The sequence below is a fragment of the Malaclemys terrapin genome, chromosome 9 (assembly GCF_027887155.1).
Source record: "Malaclemys terrapin pileata isolate rMalTer1 chromosome 9, rMalTer1.hap1, whole genome shotgun sequence".
Lineage (NCBI taxonomy): Eukaryota > Metazoa > Chordata > Testudines > Emydidae > Malaclemys > Malaclemys terrapin.
In genome coordinates this window covers 21,363,390-21,384,354 of record NC_071513.1, presented here as the reverse complement: position 1 = coordinate 21,384,354, position 20,965 = coordinate 21,363,390, and the positions used below count along the sequence as shown (strand labels likewise).

Here is a 20,965-nt window from a genome sequence, read left to right as displayed (position 1 = left end):
GAACTAGTATAAATGGTGGATTCTCTGTAACCTGAAGTCTTTAAATCATGATTTGAGGACTTCAGTAACTCACCCAGAGGTTAGGAGTCTATTACAAAGTGGGTGGGTGAGGTTTTGTGGCTTGCAAAGTGCAGAAGGTCAGACTAGATGATCATGATGGTCCTTTCTGACCTTAAAGTCTATGAGAATTATGGAGAAAAAGTTCATTGTCCATAATGGTCAGAATTGGGCACAGAATGAAGACACATACTGCTAGCAAAATTATGTGTAATGTATTTTATCTGGATTTGCATTGCATATCCAATATTTGGTACCTGAAAACAGTGAATTTATCACTTACCATTGAAATATGTAAGAAGTTACTCTAGTCATTCTATACCGGCATACTGAGACAGAGTCCAAAGTCCACTGAAGTCAGTGGAAAGAATCCTACTGATTTCAATGTGCTTTGGATGCAGGCTCTTGATTACAGTATTTTGCTACCAAAGTGATTTATCATTTGCATTGCTAACCATGTCAACCATATCAAGACATATTATCTTCCAGATACGCCCATCAGAAATGCAAACAACAGCCATCCTACTTTGAATTAAAGGAAAATTGTACATACACTGTGTACAGACTCCGCTGTATATGGTATTTCTTCTTTATATTTTAAGCTTGATCTCACTTGATTTCCAACAGACAGAGAAAAGAGGACACTTTGAAAGAAAAGGGGGACACACACACAAGTAAACTATAGAGATCAAAACAGTAAAACATTTTGACATTCTAAATCTGAAAATTCTAACATTGTGTAAAGGAAACGAATCTGCCCACTGTGCCTCCATACAATAACTTGGGGACCAATCGTATGAGGGGCTCAGATACTTAGGCAAGATCCTAACTGCCCTCAACTATTATTGACACTAACAGAACATGAAGGTGTTCAGCATCATGCAAAAAGGTGCCCCACGCCCTGCAGGATCAAGTTCATAGTTACCTACTCTTTCTTCACATCTCTGTGAAGTGCTTTAAAATTCCATTGCAGGATTAAAGGAAGAGAAACTCAAGCCTCTAACTCAAAGGCTTCTGTATGAAAGGAAAAATATACCCAAGCACAATCGCTTGTTCTTTATAACTAGACAAACATGCCATTCAAAGAATGAGGGATCTGGCAAAACAGCCTGTTTTATCTTGTTTACATGCAGAAGAGTTATTGAGGAAGATAAGTGATCACTTTGAAGACCTACCTCATTTCTGTTCCAGTTTGCTGAAAGCTTGCTTGCTATAGGTTGCTATGTGTTTCCAATCAGAGGTTGTTAAGTACACAAAATGAGGCTGAATTTTATTTGCAGAAGCAAATGTTCAAAGGTTAACATTTATTGCCCCAAATGCAGTATCTATAAACTGGGATAATACTTTAGGGATCATTAACCTTCTAGTTATGCCAGCGATAAACATTTTGTAAAACATACAGGTAATCAATTCAATTAAATATCTTAAGTGTGCTATTGTTCATTATAACATGGATTGCCCACAAATACACAAGGAATAATATTTCTCATGAAGAAATATGTCAAGTATATTTGCCTACATAATATGTGATTGGCACAAATAGAAATAAAAAGAGAAGATAAACTCGGCGCCAATCAGCAACAGAAGTGATTTGATCCAGTCGGCTGAGTATAGAACCAGAAACCAGGAACTGCTGGTGCTAATCTTAGCTCTGACACCAACTTCCATTGTGGTTTTGGGCAGATGACATAAATGCCTCTCATTTTCCTCACATCTGTAAAAATGTGGATAACACCACAAGATTGTTGTGAAGAACTAGTTGCTAACAAAGTGCCTTGAAGAAAAGCACAATGTAGGCATTATCATCATCATCCCACCAGATTGTTTCACAAATGTATTGAAGCTCTTCATCTTTATTGTGATTGGACCCAAAACTGTATAAATCCAATTTCAGATGATTTCACTACAACCTTGAATTCTCACTGCTCAACAGGAAGCATAAATAATATCAAACAGGGAAGATCTGGTACAAATGAGCAAGACATGCAAATTCAAAACCATCAAACTTCAATGATTTTCAAAAACTAAGCTGTGCAATCTCTGCAATAAACTGGACATTATCCAATGCATAAGGCACAAAGGTGGTTGAATTTCAGGCATGTGCCACCTTCTATTCCAGCTGTTTTTTCCTTGGGCAAATCTATTTACTCTGGGCATAGAGACAGAAATCTTAGTCCCAGTTAGATCCCTTATTCAATTTTCAAAATTCATTTGTAATTCACAATGAAATGCTGAAGCCCCATTTGTCCTGACTGGCCAAATAGTGACCATCACCAGTAGTCCCATTTTCTGGGTACTAAAAATAGCTGTCACTATCTGTATACAAAGAGTCTAACGAAGTGGGTATTCACCCACTAAAGCTTATGTTCCAATACATCTGTAGGCTTTAAGGTGCCACAGGACTCTTTGTTGCTTTTTACAGATCCAGACTAACATGGCCACCCCTCTGATATCTGGATACAGGGTCACATGTGCCTGATTGCTTGACAGCACATGCACTGACACCAACAATAATGACATGAATGCAGAACAGGGATAGCAGAAGTAGTTATCAACGCATCATGACCAAAAAGTATTCCAGCTCCTTTCCTTCAGTATTTAAAGAGTGCAATTAGTTACCTGTGCACTCTGCAGTGAAGAAGACTCCTTTCCTACTGGATGTCACAAAAAATGGAGAGGTAACTTTCGGACATATTATGCATGTTCCATTCCAGGGTTAAATAATCTCCTTTGCCAAAGTGACCTACACTTATTCAGTTACATGGTCGACCCCATGCTGCCTGGATGTACTTTAAAGCATCAACACACTCTAGAATGGTGTGACTCTCCTTCAGTCCTGAACCACTGCCTCCTGCCCTTTATATAAATCCATTCTGGGTTGCATGAATTATGTACATGCCATTGATTTATGAAATGGAAAAGACAGCACTAAAAATGATTCATCATTATAAAAAGGTGCGCAGGGGAAAAGCCAAGGAGGGTTATCATGGCCCTTAGACTCACTCTCTCGCCTCTCACAAGTAATTGATAGTTTTAAACATTCTTTTGAAATGTTAAAAAACAAAGTATATAGAATTCAAAATGGCCACCTTCAGGAAGACTGCATAGCCAGCTGACATGCTGATTTCCATCATCTTTCTCTTTGATAACAAAGATTTTACATGCTAAAATTCCCGCTGCAAAGTTTCATCACCTGATTCATCCACTCTTTTCCAGAAAGGTCCAATGCTAAAAGTGAGCAAATAGTTCAGCCTCCGTGTTAAAGTTAAGCACATGCTTAAGTGCTTTGCTGGGTCTGAGCTGGTAAACCATAGTTCTCACTAGGGACACACTGAATTAACAAAGACAGCAAGCTAACCAGCAGTCTGCCCTATACCACTGAGCGAGGTAGCTGCCTCACTGTCCCATGACCAGGACATGACTCATGGAAGGTTTGTGTCTGTTCTTGTTAATTTCCTACCAATCCAATCAAGATTAACAGCAAGTTAACCTTCTAGTAAAGACAAACTAAAACTTTGATGGCTTCAAGCTACTAGCCTGTTAGCTGAGCCTTTAGTTTCATTTTTACTACATGCTCATCACTTATCCGTGAAATGTTGGAGACACAAGAACCAGTGTGTGGAACAATAGTATGTTGGCAGTTTAGTTATCTTATGTTGGTATAGATGCTAAAAATTTGCAGTCCTACCCAGAAATCTAATCCTTTATGTAAATCTGTTTAAGCAAAATGCCTTATCTAGAGCTGCTATTGTAACCTGATATCAAATCAGTACAGCAATCTGCCACGGGCATATCCTGATCTAATTAAGAAGATGTTCTGGAGAGGACTAAAAGATCTGAAGAAAATTCAGATAATAGAACAGGCAAAAACAAGAAAGGGAAAGGAGGAGCAAAAACAAGAGATAAAAGAAGAACAGAGAAAGAAGGGTAAACCTCTGTGATACAAAAATATAAGATTAGCTAATAGTGAAATTGTGGGAAACGGAGAATAGAGCCACTTAGAAGAAAAAGGCCAGGAATGAAAAATCATATGTAGGTACAATTCATGCTATAAAAATAAATGCCTTTCATTTATATATGAGTATGAAAATTCCTTTTTTAGGAGGAACGGGCTTCGCATACTGTGTTTGATTTGAATTTTGTAAACAGTCCATTTTGACTGGAAGTCTATGGACATGGTGCTAATTGAGTTGACAGAGCTGAAATTTTATCCACACCTAATTGCAACTACTTTGGATTTGTCTAAGTTGATAGCCCAGCATGGTACACGTAGCAGTGTATAGCAACGTAACAAACTCGCACAATCCTCACGCATAGAGCAAAAATGTGGATGATCATATTTCCAGTCTGATCAACATTTAATGTTTCATCTGAATGATGTTCACAAACATCCATGAAAATCCCTTCGATGCCCCATTGAACAACAGCCATTATCAGCACATAGTACTTGAAAGTGAGAGATTATGTGGTAATATTTCTTTCTTACAGCTAAAGAGAACAGGATTCCCTTCTGACCCCATCATCCCCATTCTTTAGTAGGAAGAGGGGGTGCTCTAGTGACACAAGGCCCTATCTTCTTCCATCCCCTCCCACGACACAGCTTTCCATAGTATTTTCTGCTGGCCTGAGAAGCAAAGAAAAATGTAATATTACAAAATCACTGATAAAGAAGTGGACACATTTTCCACTAAAGCCTTTAAATATTTTATTCTTCTTTTCCTTCATTTGTTGGGAAAATAACCTTTTCTTCCTCCCGCTCCCTACCCAACTTTCTATTAGGTACACAGGTAGGTTGCTGGAATTAGAAGGGATGTGTGAGTCTGAATGGTGTCAAAGTGCAAAGGGCTCTGAATGAAAAGCCACACCTATGAAAAGGAAAAGATCTCATTATAATTTGCACCTCTTTTGCAAGCATATCTCTCGACAAATAGCTCATTGTTTAGGCATGCATCTGAGCTAAACAGGTGAAATGGAAGCCACTGCACAGAAATCTAACATATACAAACATACAATGGTGATTTTCAACTAGTAAGACATGGTTTATCCCCTTCGTTTAACAAACACTCAACAATGCCTTATCAAAACATTTGTAAAATTCCCTTTCTTGTTATTACTACTACTATTTACTTTTATAGCATCCAGCATGTACGAGGTGCTCTACATACAGGTATGAAGTCAAATCCAGAGAGCTGACAATTAAGATGTGTCCCACCAAGTTCACCTGAAAAGAAAATGTTAACTTCAAAAATCACATTTGTCTCAGAATTATACATTTCCTGTAAGTAACACCCAAGAAGACTAGAATTGAAAGAAATTTGGAGAATTTTTTTTTTTACTCTACTTATTTCATTTGGTTGTTTTTGATTCCATCTGTGTCTGATCGGTTGCACTGCTTACCCTGAAAAGTTAGTCAGTTAGCTTCTGATCCAGCAGTGGACTCTACGTGGGTAAATCCCTTTAAACCCCAATGAAGTTAATGGGGCTCCATATGGGCGCAAAAGTCTAGCCATGCTCATTGCAAGGTTAGGGCATTAACATCTTCCATGCTGAAAAGACTAATAAATATCACCAGGAAAGAAAAAACACTATGAGAACAGATTTTTAAAGAATTATGTTTTAAAAATTCAAGACATATTACTTAAAGGGCTGGTCTATAGAAATTGGACTTCTTTGAAACTGGACAGTTACAAAATATTCAAGTGGGCAGTGTCCCTTTAAGAAGAGTTGAAAGATAAACAAGTAATTTGTGAAGTTCAAAATATAAAGGTTTAATAAACATATTTAACAGTATACTTTATCCCCCTTAAAACGATCTAAATAAATGCTTTACACAAAACTCCTCATTTTAAAAGAGCTGAGGCAAAATTCTTTTGGCAACATCTAAATTGCAAGTATAGTTACCTATGCAGATTTTAAAAAACAATTTTTTTTTCTAGAAGCACAAGCAATTTCAACATCATTGTGCTATGGTGGAATTGTTTTAGGAGAGTGGGAATGGGGATAGAGTACATAAAAGATCTGTGAAAAAGGAAGCACTAGAATTAGCAGCAAGGTGGGGTTGCCTGGATGGTCAGCCCTTCATTTGAATGCAAATGTAATTATGAGGCAGGCAGTTACCCTGACGTCAGACTAGATCTTGGTAAACCATTACCACCAGCACCTGGTAAAAACAGTTGTTGATAATACAGGATGAGGTAGAAGATTCCAAGTATAATATCATTTATTAAGATCGGGAATACAATTTAAAAAAAAAAAAAAAAGAGGGAAAGAAAACAGGATGTCTTAACAAGGTTTCTTTCACCAGTTGCAACCATCATGTACGTGAGTTATCTTTTGGATAAAGAAACCAGCATGTATCCAGGATCCATAAGGTGCAACAACAACCTACCAGTGCAAAATTTTGTCTCCACTCCATCCTATTCAGATTACATGGGATATCATCATGTGCCAAGTATGGACAACCATGGACAGTCTTCGGGAGCTTGGGGATCTCACTATGGCACGCAAAGGGAGGATTGGAATACTTATGGCCCAGGACCCTCCAGCATAGTTACTGCTGCACAAATCAATGGCTTGTCTCCTGGGCAGGTCTCCTACAGCTCTGCTGATTACAATTCCCTGAATCCTGCTGGATCTGGAGTTTTACCTCCTGTAGATACAATTAACGCAGAGCAAATCTCTCCCAACAGTCAAAGGCACAGCTCTTATGAATGGATGAGAAAAACACAATCTACTACCTCAGGTAAGTGAACTTTCAATCCTCTAAAACATTTTCTTTTATCTTTCACTGGTCTCATTTATAAAGAGTCTTAATTGGATCTCATACATAGCTGGATTGCTCATTATATTTAATATAACACTTTATAACTACAGTTTGAACTAAATTCGTACTAGTTTCACTTTTCTCTTATAAATGCTTGGTAATGTTGCTTGTGTGGAATGGCTGTTGTGTTCTACCTTAGATATGGCTGCATTTCACAAACTATAAAGTGATCTTTGCACATACAGTCTGTAATGCATTTTAAGATCCTTTCGGATGAAAGGTATTGTAGATACAAAATAGTATTAATGTTACATGCAGGAAACAGTATTCATAACAAAAATTATTTAACTAAAAGAAAAACTATTTAATAAGTTTTATGAGAAAGTGTTAAATGTACTTACTTTTAATAGTTATATTTGCAAAAATACTATGTTACTATCTTGCTAGTTATTGAGCAATAAATGTTTTGACATCTTCAGTTTGGCTTTATTCTTTCAACAATTCTTTAAAAGAGAATTCAGTTTAGGCCCCTCAAACTATGATGATTAAAACATTTTCTCTTGGCGTTAATATATTTTTTATTTCACTTACTGTATTTATCAATTGAGTAGATACATTCCCTGGCAAGCGATCAGCCTCAATTATGATTTTATTGATTGTATAAATTTTTTTGCAGACATGACAAGTCCCAATGAAAGGGAGAGCTTCTCATTTCTGTTTAGTTTTCTTTTTAGTTGTCTTTAAAAGTATCTCCTTGTTCAGCAAGATTTTGTTATGTGTTACAGTTAGACATTTAAAAACCTCCCTTGTTCAAACTGTCAGAGCTTGATGTGCTCGATTTTGTGAAAAACTGCATGCCAGAAGAACTTTTCTGTGTAGATCAGCTGGATGTAGATTACGTGTAGCAAGGCCTACCAGTTGCTAAATCTATTGTTAAGGTTAAAAATAGTAAGTGTGTGTTACACACCATCAAAGAAAATGGCCTAAGGAAACGAAGGGCAGTTACAACTGGAACAATCTTACAGGATAGATAAATTCAGTTACAGATGGCTACTAATCACTCAAGAATGAGATTAGTTTTGCAATCGTCTTTCAGCCAAAATGTCCATGTTTATTTTATATTTCATTTTTATTGAAAAATAAAAAGTAAAACTAAGCCAGTCTTCAGATATCACAGAGTGTCCATTTGGAGCCTGTAAGTGTCCTTACGTACATGGTTCCTCAAAACCAGGCATATTAATAGGGCCTGGTTTTCCCCTCACGTTCTCTTGTGCAAATCAAGAGTTCATTCATGTAAAACTGATGTAAGAGTTGGATGAGACTCAAAAGAGCTGGTGTGACTGAATTAAAGGGCAATGGGACAAAATTCATCCTTGATGTAACTCCACTGAATTCTAATTGGACTAGTATGTTTAAGGAATAAAATAGATACAAAAAATCAGAAAGCCTAGTTCCATACAGTACTTAAAAGTTTACCAACATCGGAAGCCATTAATAGGCCCAGACCTTGTAAAGACTTATACACAGGCTTAATTTAGTGCACTGAAACCCTAATTCAGCCAAGCATTTAAGCAGATGCTTAAGGCCATCTTTATTCAGCAAAGTACCTAAAACATGCTTTGTGAACAGAAATGGGCTGTTGAATTGAGGCCTGTGAATAGACTCAATTTAAGGGACAGTTAAGCAGGTAAGTTTTTGCCTGATCAGGGCTTTAGCTTCCCAAGGCCCAATCTTTTGAGGTGTTGAGCACCTTCAACTCTCCCATTTGACTTCAATAGTTTGAGTTCACACAGAAACTCATAGGATCAGGTCCAAAAATGTCAATCTTGTGAAAAATAAATTCCATTTGGGAAAATAAACTATATCATGTGAGATATATATAACACAGTCAAAGCAAGATTCCGAAGAGCTTGATTTAAAAAAAGAAAAAAGAAAATATTGAATGTAAAAGGTAGTTAATGTTATTAGTGCCATACATGTCACTAGTAATAGTCCAAATGTAAATGCAGTTTTAACAATTTGTTAAAAAATCTCTACATTAAAAAAACCCAAAACTAAACACAAAGGAGATAAAATTAAATGGGGATCATATATGCTAACTGTTGGATGCTTTCTCTAGAAGCTATTGCAATAAGAATAACTTAAAACATTCTATCTTCTATATAATTAAAGAAATCAAAGATGGAAAAAAACTGTTGGGTCATCGTATCCACCTCTATCAGTGTGGAACTGCTCCCTCATATGTATTAACTAGAGCTCTGTCCAGTCTAGTTTTACATGATCCTAGGAATAAGATTCCTATCACTATTCTTCCAAGACTATTTCATTGTTAGGAAACTATATCTGAAATATATGGCCCTGATTGTACAAAGATTTTATATGTACTTCATTTTACTCATTGAGAATAGTCTGATGTAGCTCAACTTTATTTAAGCACATGTAAATCTAGTCTTTGCATGATTTGGGCCAAAATGTATTACATTAAATGCGGGAACTTTCCTAAACGCAGTGCTGAAGATAGCAGCAGGGATTACAAAAATAATGTCAAAATCTTTTCTCGTACTTAATGCATTAAATTTTGACAATATATTTTGTACAGTACATCAAAAATACTACATTTTGCTGGATATATTTTAAATTCAGTTGCATCCAAAGCAAAACCATTAAAAGTGATAACTCACCAAACCAATTCTCAGGAAGAAAATTCTGTAATAAAAAAGGAACATTATGATTTGATACTTTCCAATATAATGGACTCTTTGAAATTTAATGATTTATATATTTTTGTATAAACAATTACATACTATATAGTCCTCTAAAACTTCATTTTCAAAGAAAATGCTAAATTCCATTCTTCAAAAGCCACAGTGCAATTATGCTGGGTTTTTAAAAATAAGAAACACATTATGCAACAAGAATTTTTTAAAAATGCAAATCAAATCAAGCTGGATGCCTTTCAAGACAGGGTGCCACAAATAGAAAGGAACACATCTCTATTTCCCTAAGATTTGATCCTGTTCTCATTGCAGTCAAAAACAAAATCCCCATTGATTTTAATGGTGTAGGATCAGACCTTAAATCCAATTCATTTTTAAACCAATTCAAGTAATGGTATAAAATGAAACTCAGTTTTTCCTTCTCTTATATCATATTCTGCGAGGGGTGGAAGGGAAATGGAGGGAGGAAGGAAAACACATTTGTATAGAGGTCCAGAGAATGTATTTCAAACCGCCTAAGAAGTGCATGTGGAAATTGTAGGGGGAGCAGTCTGGCAAACCACACTCGCAAAGGTATCAGCATGGAGTTCAGTGGGACTATTAAGAGTATAGATTATTCATGCATGGCTTGCAGAAACAGGCCTTGGACATGTTTTCTGTGGCGATATATTACACACATTTTATATAGATATGTGTGTTTAGATAGACCACGATGTACAATTAGTTCAGATGTCATCACAATGAAAATCTGTTGGAAAATGAAATAGGAAAGAAGCCATGAGGAAAAGGGCCAGGTCCCAGTTCTAATGCTAATTTATTTCACTTTGTAATCCAGTTGTGACATCTATTTTTCCCTGGGCTACATTGTCTTGGGTTTTGAGGCCTATCTGTCATATTGAGGCAACAGACCCTTTTAACACTTCTCTTTGCTTTGATATGCAGCCCTGTCTCTTCCTTCTCCCTCTTTTCTTCAGGAGTTATATTGCCGGAAAGGGTGATGATTTTCACAGCAAATAAAGAGGCCTTCTCCTAGCTTTATTGTCTTCAGAAGAAATGCTCTGTGAATTTTATGGCCAAGGGGAATGGGATAAACTGTTCCCTCTATGCTACCCCCTCGGATCTTGGTTATATTTACTGATTATGGAAAAGCTAGAATAACCCTTTTGAAACTCTTGTTTTCACAAGTTAGATTAATGGCTTAAAATTTAATTGGAACATAATATTTAGACCACTGTTAACAGAACACCCATCACTTAAGGCAAATATTTCAAAGCCAAGACTTTAGTCATCCTAAGAAAAGCAAAATATGGGTTGAAATACTCAACAAATAACATCACCAATAAATGTGACTTTTAGTGATAGAAACATTTCCTATTTAAAATAATATTGGGTTTAGGAAATCGCCCTAAATTGTTTAACTTCAGACTTTAGATAAACCATCAGGTACAAATCAGCTGTGCTGTAGTCTACAAATTAAAAAGTCATGAGCAAAAGAAATATTCCATTCCTTCATCTATTTCTGTCCCTTTCTTTTTTTCCTGAGATGAAAGAGAGTCTGACATTTGTTTAGGGCTTGTAAATTCCAAACCAATTGGCTGTGTTTCTGAATGTGAAAGAGGTTCTTGATAAGATCTTCTTGTAACTCTTTTGTGTGGCGTGTGCTTCATCTTAACACCTCAATGGAGTTTAGGGAACCACTTTAAAGGAGTCTTTGTCCTACAGTTTGTCCCAAAAAAAACTCACATCAAAAACAACTTGGGAAGATCAGAAGGATTTTACAAAAAAAAACAACAACAACAAAACACCACACACCAAACACACCTCCCTTCCCAATCAACTTTGGAAAGTGCTAAAGAGAACAAATACAGTACAGAATGATCTCTCTGTATTAACTAAACTTACTAACAGAAAATGTTCAAATATGAAAGCTTATCTTCCAAACACCAAGTAATAGTCATGGTAATATTATTAATCCAGCATATTTATGAGCATCTTCTGTCTGATTTTGTTTTGGGATGGAATGACATGGAGATCATTTTTGTACACTAATGTGAGGGCCCGGTCCAGCACATTACGATATGCCTTCAATTCCCAATAGCAATTGAAGCCACTCTGTACCCCATAATATTAAGCCGAAGAGGCATTCTGTACGCTGCAAACCTGGGCCTTTATTTTGCAGGTAATTCTAATTAAATGTTATTGAATTGGTATTTGTGTCCTAGAACTGAACAAGGTCATTGATAAAAAAAAACATTTTTACTATCTGTTTTTTAGTAGAACATTTCTTTAATTCTATGTTTGGAAGAGATGTGAAACCAGTATCTTTATTTCTTATGATACCTTGGTTGTACATCTCAACCAGACATGGAATTAGAGCATGTTTCTAAAAAAAAACAAATGGTGGCTGAATTTTAGTGCTGGGGGAAGTTACTCCTGTGATGTATATGTATGCATATGCACACAAAAAGACCCAGGCTCAATGCGCCTGGCAGTGAAATAGAGCAACCTCTGGGGTAGAAGATAGCAAACAACAACAATTTATACACTTACATCACATAATTTGTATAAAGTGCTTTAAGATCCTCTCAGAAGAAAGGTGGCATAGGATATTTACTTTGAAAAACAATTTTGATTGCTGATTATTTTGCATGTATTAGTAACAAAAAGTAATTAGGGAAAATTATTAAGAAATGAATCCCTAGAGCAATAATGGAAGAGAAAGCATTAGTTAAAGCATAGATATAAGGAGATCTGGATTCTGCTTACAGCTATGCTATAGTCACACTGTGTGACTCTGGGTAAGTCACTTAACCTCTCTGCACCTCAGTTTCCAAATCTGTAACAGAGAAAATAATCCCATATGGGTAATGTGAGGCTGAATTCATTAATGTCTATAAAATTCTTTGAGATCCACAGATGGAAGATGCCATAGTCAAAGTATTAAAATATATGTTTTTCTTAAACAGGTAAAACAAGAACAAAAGAAAAGTACCGAGTTGTTTACACAGATCACCAGAGACTAGAATTAGAAAAGGAGTTTCATTGCAACAGATACATTACAATAAGGAGGAAATCTGAACTTGCAGCAAACCTGGGACTATCTGAGAGACAGGTAAACAGAGCAAATACAAGATTTTCTATATATTTCATATTTACAGGCCAGGTCCTATTAATGGTAGTATCAGAGATGATAAGCCAATGAATTCAGTGCTGACGTTCTATAAGTAACATAGGACCAAGACACAGTTGATTGGTTGCAGCAATGTTGTTGCCATGGCTATAGGAGCTATAGAATATGCTAAATACAAATAAATAATAGCCAATTTAACATAAAAACCTGCAGTCATATGTGTTTTCTCTGGTTACTATGTGGGCAAAGTTTGAATAACTGCACATAAGGAATTAACCTCAAACTACAGGCATGGAAAAGCACTCTTTCTTGCTTATGCACCAGCTAACCACACGTACACAGCTGGAATTTTAAAAAGACCCAGTTTAACATAACATAGCATTGTTTTAGTTCTGTCCGTAATAACTATGGCATTCTCCATTTTGCTTCATTCCTGCAGTCGCAACAAAATGGTGACCCAGAAGAGATCTACAGCATCACGCTCAGTTCAGCTATCAGCAGACAGAATGAAAATGGAGAATGCAAATAGCAATAAAACATAATGTCTATGTATTTTTTTGTTTTTGATTTATTAATATTATTTTCTGTGGGCCATATCTGCCTTTGATCTATGTGAATACAGTGCCTGGACTGAGGGTTTTATATACCCCTGGATAGTCAGCGTTTTTTTCACCGCTGCTTTACATTCCACAGGTAGCACACAGGTTACTTTAAACCAGAAGTTTTAGGGACAAATTCTTATCCCTATGCACAGCTCAGGGCCCTGATTCAGAAAAGCACTCAAGCACACACCTAAATTTATCTCTAACATTAAGCATATGATTAAATGCTGTCCTGAATATGGATGTTTCGCTGCAATGGAGCCAAAGTATGCAGACACTGTTCAGGGGAAATCTATAGGGATTCAGAGTGGGGAATTCCCCCCAGAAATCACTAGATTGGATACAGCACCTGTGGAGCACAGCTCTGTGGTGTATGGGGTCCCAGAATCCCACCCTCCTTGACATGGGCAGCTCTATATTTTTTGCCACCCCAAGCACCGCAGTCAGGCGGCCTTCGGCGGCACACCTGCGGGCGGTCTGCTGGTCACATGGATTCGGCGGCGTTTCTGTGGGTGATCTGCAGGTCCCGCACCTTCGGCTTACCTGCCATCAAATTGCTGCCGAAGCCGCGGGACCAGCGGACTTCCCGCGGGCATGCCACCAAAGGCTGCCTGACTGCTGCCCTCACAGCAACCGGCAGGCCGCCCCCCACGGCTTGCCGCCCCAGGCATGCGCTTGCTGCGCAGGTGCCTGGAGCCGCCCCTGCTCCTTGCACAACAGAACTTTACTGGTTCTGCTGAAGTCATAGGAGGAGACAGGATTTGGTAATACTGAAAAAACTATCACCTTTCCAATACTTTAGTTACCAGAGTGCCTCTTCCTCGCCTGGGCAGATCTAGAGCTTTTTCTTTTTAGTCCTCTTCTGAGTAAACATATTCAGCTCTTTTGAATGGTCTCCTTCTTTAGTTGCCTCCTCTTCCTCCACATGCAGGCTAAGAGACAACATGGAGTAGAGTGAGATCACTAGAGAAAAAAAAGGGGTAATGATGCATAGAAGTTCAATTTTAAAACCAGGCATTGGATTTTGAGGAATACATAGTGTAAATCAGCCTACCTACATTACACTAAGGAGATTTCTGAAGTAATCAATGCCACTGCCTAGAACCAGCAGTTAGTTCTTTATTATGTTCAGTTACTTTTCTCCTGTATAAAGGAGCCCTGTTTGTGAATGGCAAACTGTGCTTTTTATTAATGTGGCCTTTAATTTTTATGGCTAGTAAACTTTTGACAAAATTTGTAATTATCTATCAGCATTTCTAAAACACACATCACATACATATCTAAATGCTGCTTATCTCTTTGATTCAGTTTCTCCACTTGTATATATAATGGTGATAATGTAAGTGACCTCCTTTGTAAAGCGTTTTGAGTTCTACCAATGAAAAACATTATATGAGTTGTTGTTGTTGTTATCATCAATATCTATAAAGGAAGAGAAATGGTAGAATGCATAAGGAATGTCATGGAAAATACTGAAATTATTATAATGCCTTTATATAAATGTTACATGCAATACAGTGTTCAGCTCCAGTCACCTATCTAGGGTGACCAGATAGCAAGTGTGAAAAATCGGGACAGGGGGTGGGAGGTAATAGGAGCCTATATAAGAAAAAGCCCCAAATATCGGTACTGTCCCTATAAAATCGGGACATCTGGTCACCCTACACCTATCTAAAGGAATGTAGCAAAAACACAGGAAGCTCTGAAATGAATCAGTGGGGACATAAGAGCGTTATACAAGATAACAAATGATATGGTGAAGGTAGACTGGAGATTCCTATTTACCCCTTCTCATAATACAAGATTGTGGTGAGATACAATCACAGACTTAAAACTGATAAAAGTAAAATCTTTTTATATGCATCATTAGTCTGTGGAACTCACTGTCACTAGATATCATTGAAGTCAAGAGCAAAGCAAGATTTAAAAAAATTGTGAACATCCACTATTATGTTAAATAGTCTCTGCCACTGTCAGAGAAGAGATAGTGGAGTAGAGGGACCTCTGGTCTTTTCCAATAAGGTAATTTCTATGTTGCTGTAGTTCTAATTAAAACACAAAAATATCTATAACATGGGCAGACATGAGAAAGTAATAAAGTTTCTATTAGCTATAATATGTTTGCATAATAAACATAGCTTTTTCACTCCTTAAAGCTAATTTTTCCTTTTCTGTTGCTAATGTTATTGTACACCACTCTAACTACTTATAAGAATTAAACATACACTGTTTATAACATTTCAGGTGAAAATCTGGTTTCAGAATCGCCGAGCCAAGGAGAGGAAAATGATCAAGAAGAAAATCTCTCAGTTTGATGGCAGTGGGGGCTCAGTTCAGAGTGACTCAGGTTCAGTCAGCCCAGCTGAGATGTCTAACTCTCTATTCCCGCCACCACATGCAATAAATGGATTACAGCCCATTGAGATACAGCAGGTCATAGTCTCAGAATAATCAGGAGAAAGTGAAAAGGATTCATCTTTTTTCTCCCCTTGAAATGTCAATTTTGTAAAGGACAATTCTCATTCAACTTGTTTCAGACGGCTAGCTGTCCTGCACAGGAACTAGGACTGTTTTCAAAATATTATAATCATTGCAGCTATCTCAAGGAACCCTTGCTGCTAAAATTCATCACTCAGAAAACTTTGAGTAGGAGATAATTTTGCTTCAGATACTGACAGAGTGAAACAACTGAAAACTCAGGTGAACGTAGTTCTAGTCTGTTTATATATTGCGGAAAAATTGTTGCTGAACTGATTATAATGGACTAATATACCAGGAAATGTATGATGCTGGGTGTATTTGCGCATTACTTTTAAAAAATACAATTAGAGTAAATTGTAGCAGTTTACAAAATGTTCAGATTTAGACTATCAAATGCCACCTTTTAAAAAAAATAAATAAAATAAATGTTTTAACACGACAAGAAATAATATTCTGTTCTATATAGGATTTTATTACATGCTCATAATCATAGTATCTTAGCATCCATATATACAGTGTTATGTTATAATCTTGGCAACAATTGAATGGCAGTATAAACAATATTAAGGGCAATATAAACAATATATTGCATCTAGCTAAATAAAAAGTATATCATCTTTGTCCTACATAACTGTACACAGCACATTCAAGTTTTCTGAATACAACAGAATTTCAAATTTGTAGCATTATATAGCAAACCTGCCAAAAGCTGTTTAATGCTAAAAACTTTAGCAATTTGTCAGCTAAACAGACTCACAGAATATACAAAGTGGTTCAAAAGATGCAAACATTGTTCACTTTTCAATGACTGTATATATTATTGTTTAAGAATGGGAAGGAAGTCTAACATTATCATGAAGTTGTTCAGTAATACCGTAACAAATTCTGTATATCTAATGACATAAAAAGCTTAGAGTTAAATATCAGCCTCCAGCTAGCAGCAGGCACTACCCACTGATTTTAAATAATGTGTGTGTGTTGGTCCATGGGCAGAAGGTAGCCCTTACAATTAATTTGGGATGACAGGTAGAATACCAGCAAAAGTGCCAGAGTACAGTGCATAATCACTGGCAGCAGTCTAGCATTTGCAAGCAACTCCATAACCTTATTGATATGGAAACAAAAGTATTTTACTAAAGAACTATCATTCTGTTTCAGTCTTCAAACAGATAATTAGAAACAAGGACAAGAAAAAAGGGATACAAAGAGTAAGGAAAATATCAGCAGTTGTTCTCTGAAAGACTTTTACAAGTCCCAAACACATTCATTACTTCAACCGGGTTGAATTATTTTTCTCAGAACTAAAGGATCAAATTCTGCCTTCGTTACCGTCAAGCAGGGTTAATAATAAGTGTACCTGGGAGCAGAAGACTGGTACACCATTTTTAATCCCAAGTGATACTAACCAAATAATTGATTCTTTATCTGGTTTTAAAGTTAAATAACTGCTTGCTTTCACTGCTTTCCCGATTTATTTAAAGATGTCCCACCATAATTGCTATAAAATGGTTACCAAGATTCTAGCATAATATTTAATATTATTACTACTACTACTTTTTTATTTTTTTGGTAGAAGGAAATGTCTATGGTTAGATTTTACAGGCAGAAAATCTGTAACCTTATGGATCAATAACCCATTCTCAGCGATTTCTCCAAGTTACTTCCTAGAACAGTGCTTCTCAAAGCCAGTCCGCTGCTTGTTCAGGGAAAGCCCCTGGCAGTCCGGGCCGGTTTGTTTACCTGCTGCATCCACAGGTTCGGCTCCAGGCGAATGGGGGCTGCAGGAAGGGCGGCCAGCACATCCCTCGGCCCATGCCGCTTCCCGCAGCCCCCATTGGCCTAGAGCGGCGAACCGCGGCCAGTGGGAGACACGATTGGCCGAACCTGCGGATGCGGCAGGTAAACAAATTGGCCCGGACTGCCAGGGGCTTTCCCTGAACAAGTGGCGGCCAGACTTTGAGAAGCACTGTCCTAGAATATGCTATTCATATGGAATTAAATAACTTCCCACAGTTTATTGCAAACAAACTGCAAACAATACACCTTGTACGTGTAGGAATCAATCATTGCAGCTTCCCTAAAGTGAGAACAAAGTCAGATTATAATGGTGTATGGATAGTCAAAAAGTGTGCAATGATATTATTGGAGGCCTATTAGAATGGACACTTTGGGGGACAGTTAATCATATCTATTAACACAAATATGTTTAAATTAATATGCCTTGGTTTATGCCAGAAGGAACATTTCTGCCAACAGAAGACTAGGCCCATACATATGCTAATCTGCATTGTTCATTCAAAGAAGACATGTATACAGCTATTCTGGTGAACAATTTGAGGGGATGGTTTCCTCAGTTTGACTAGTTCTCCTGCATATATTGTCCCTTTGTAGACATAAGGACCAAGTGATGGCTGCCTAAAATATGAGATGAATGAAGGAGGCATAGAAAGTCATTCTCCCCACCCCAGCACTCCCATTCAGGAGGTAGCCATAATGCTTTACAAATGCAAGAGGGAACATGTGTGGAGTAGGGCAACTGCCTTACTATACCAATTGCCCCCACACCAGCAAACATCAGGAGGTCAATTCTCGGAGAAGAGCAGGCTACAGCTTTTCTGAAGGTCTCAATGACTGGCAAGCAAGCTCACCCTGACACCCCAGTGGTGTTACAATTATTCCTTCTCCTGCTCTATGTAGGCTTAAATCCCTCCAGCCACAGCTACTCAGACAGTTCACCTCCTCCTCCCCCACTAATGCTCCTCTGGTTCTTGAAGGCTTAATTGAGACATAAATGTAACTTGTTAAACAGTGTGAGATTTTGCAAGTGGCTACAAGCACATCATGAAATGCATATTTTTCTAGTACTTTAAGAAACTGCTGCCTTTCTTAGGCCATCTACTACAGGGAAGGAACTATAATGGTGTTGTAGCTATGCCAGCACAATCCCATAGCATAGTGCAGATGCCATCTATAGCAATGGATGGGGTTCTTCCATCACCACAAGAACACTACCTCCCCGAACTACAAGTCAGGAGCATTCTTCAGTCAAACTAGCTGCTAGTCGCTCTGGGGTTTGGATTTTTCACACTTCTGAGCACCATAGCTATGTCGACCTACATTTTAAGTGCAGACCAGGCTTTAGTGACTAATGTTATTCTGGCTAATTAATTGTAGGTATCAAGCAATGCTTGCTAAGTAATTAGCTTTTTATAACTTCTAGATTAACGGGGAAGTGTTGAAAAAAATCCCATCAAAATGCTACTATCTGTAGCACTCTATGGGTGGATTTTAAAAAATATAAGTAAACAAGCAAATAATATTTTCTCTTCTGGATCTCATCTAATGTATCAGTAGGAAAATTTTAGCTGAACTATAAAAAGATTAACGAATACCAGTAACATTTAGAACTGAAATAGCAGTTTATATTTTCAAAGCAGTGTATAAATATTAACTCATCAATCCTCACCATACATGTGAGAAGTTGGCAAGTATTTTCCCATTTTACAGCTGAGGAAAATGGGACAAAGATTAACTGGTTTGCCCCAAAGCCACTCAGATAGTCTGTATAAGAGCTGGGATTCGAATTCAGGCATTCCTCACTCCTAGGCCCATTCTAGTGCCCTGCTGCCTTCAAATCAAGAAGCAGGAATGGCATGAAAAAAGTTTTTGGAAACATATTACAAATTATTCACTGAATGGATGCACACAGGAAGTTTTGCTATTTAAACAGGCTCTCCTCTTCCCAACAAGTTTATTGTACAAACTGAAATCAAACCTTCATCTAGCTATTTATCTGGTTCAAATCCAAGATTATTCATAGCTAACATGCTGCAGTCCCACACAAGCTGCAGTTTGCCCACTAGCCTTTCTGAGAGACCAGGCTGCCAGGAAGTGTTCACAAGGGATGGGGGCAAGAGGTGTTCACAAGGGATGGGGGCAAGCAGGGATAAGCCCTCCCCCCCCCAATATTCATCTAAAAATATGTGTTTCTGCTCCAGCCCCAGCCCCCGCCACTTCTAAGTTCCGGTGGCTGACCGTTGTTCACTGCTCCAGCCCCAGCCGCTGCTCCAGCCCTGGCCACTGACCCAGCCCCCAGCCACTGCTCTAATGTGCCCCTCCAAAAGCAGTCAAATTTAAATTCCTGGGCACACCCCTGCCAGAAAGTGTCATGTTGGTAGGAGAAAGGGAGCAACAGAACTGCTGAAAGCACAAGATTATACTTCAGAACAGCTATTGTTTGTATAAGGATCTCCTCTAAAATGGGATTTTGATTTTAGATGTGGATGTGCTAAGATGTGTAACAAGTGAAAGTCTGCGAATGGAACAGAAAGAGAATGGAGCATGTATTTAAACCCCAAGAGGACATTTTAAGTAGATTCATTTTTTTCTATGAAAAATGTTGATGGAACAAAAAAAATAATTCTTTGAAATATTTCTTTTTGTGCATTTTCATTTTAAAAATAAAATGTTTTGGTTTCTGGCAAATAAAAACTGAAAATTTTCAACTGACTGTGCAGAATTTTTCAGTGAAATAAAAAAAAGTTTTTTCTAATGAAAACCCCAAAAATTTAGTCAAAAATGGTCATTTACTGCAGAAATTCCCATTTTTACAAAATAGACAATTTCCATCAAAAATGTTTGTGACTGAAAATTTTCAACCAGCTCTGCTTTAAAGGACCTTAAAATGTATTACTAAAGATTTTGGGCTTGAACATCTGATTTGGCCCTAGACTCAGGTGCCTCTAAGCCTACGTCATCTTTTCCACCAATTCTGGACCCAGACCACAGTACAGTTTAGAACTGCTCTACACTGCAGCCTTTTGCACCTACCTGCCACGGGCTCTTACACTAGGATAGAATAGCCCTGGCCACATCCCCTGCCTGCCACCCTCAACCAGTCCTCTATGTCAGGAATCAGGACAGGAGGTCAGCACAGAGCCATTACACACCAGCTCTATGACAGTCCCAACAATGGGGCCCTGCAGGGCCATTGAAAGTCTTCATTATGTCCCCTTAATGATGCTGGAGCAGAGTAAAGTGGCTGCTTCATAAGGCACAATCTGGCCATTAATATTTAATGTTTATGCCCATGACATCCCAAGGTGAGAATACAAAGTGAAGGATAAAAATAACATTTCCCAATATTTATCTTGTCTCCTTTGAAGATTTTTCCACTGATCTTAATTAGACTCTCCCTTAGCACGATAAGGCAATT

General features: G+C 37.7%; 1 protein-coding gene across 1 annotated transcript; it reads left to right on the top strand.

Annotated features, from left to right (window-relative positions):
• The first annotated feature begins 6,333 nt into the window (after positions 1-6,333).
• CDX4 (caudal type homeobox 4) lies at positions 6,334-15,720 on the top strand. The gene is made up of 3 exons (XM_054040381.1): positions 6,334-6,799; positions 12,504-12,649; positions 15,514-15,720. The coding sequence occupies exons 1-3, from the start codon at positions 6,373-6,375 to the stop codon at positions 15,718-15,720; spliced, it is 780 nt and encodes a 259-aa protein (XP_053896356.1). The 5' UTR covers positions 6,334-6,372.
• Positions 15,721-20,965: the final 5,245 nt, after the last annotated feature.

Excerpts from the sequence above, each read along its gene's own strand:
- CDX4 (XM_054040381.1), top strand. The coding sequence starts at position 6,373 with ATGTACGTGAGTTATCTTTTGGATAAAGAAACCAGCATGTATCCAGGA. Across the intron at positions 6,800-12,503 it reads AACACAATCTACTACCTCAG|GTAAAACAAGAACAAAAGAA; the intron begins GTAAGTGAACTT and ends TTTCTTAAACAG. Across the intron at positions 12,650-15,513 it reads TGGGACTATCTGAGAGACAG|GTGAAAATCTGGTTTCAGAA; the intron begins GTAAACAGAGCA and ends ATAACATTTCAG.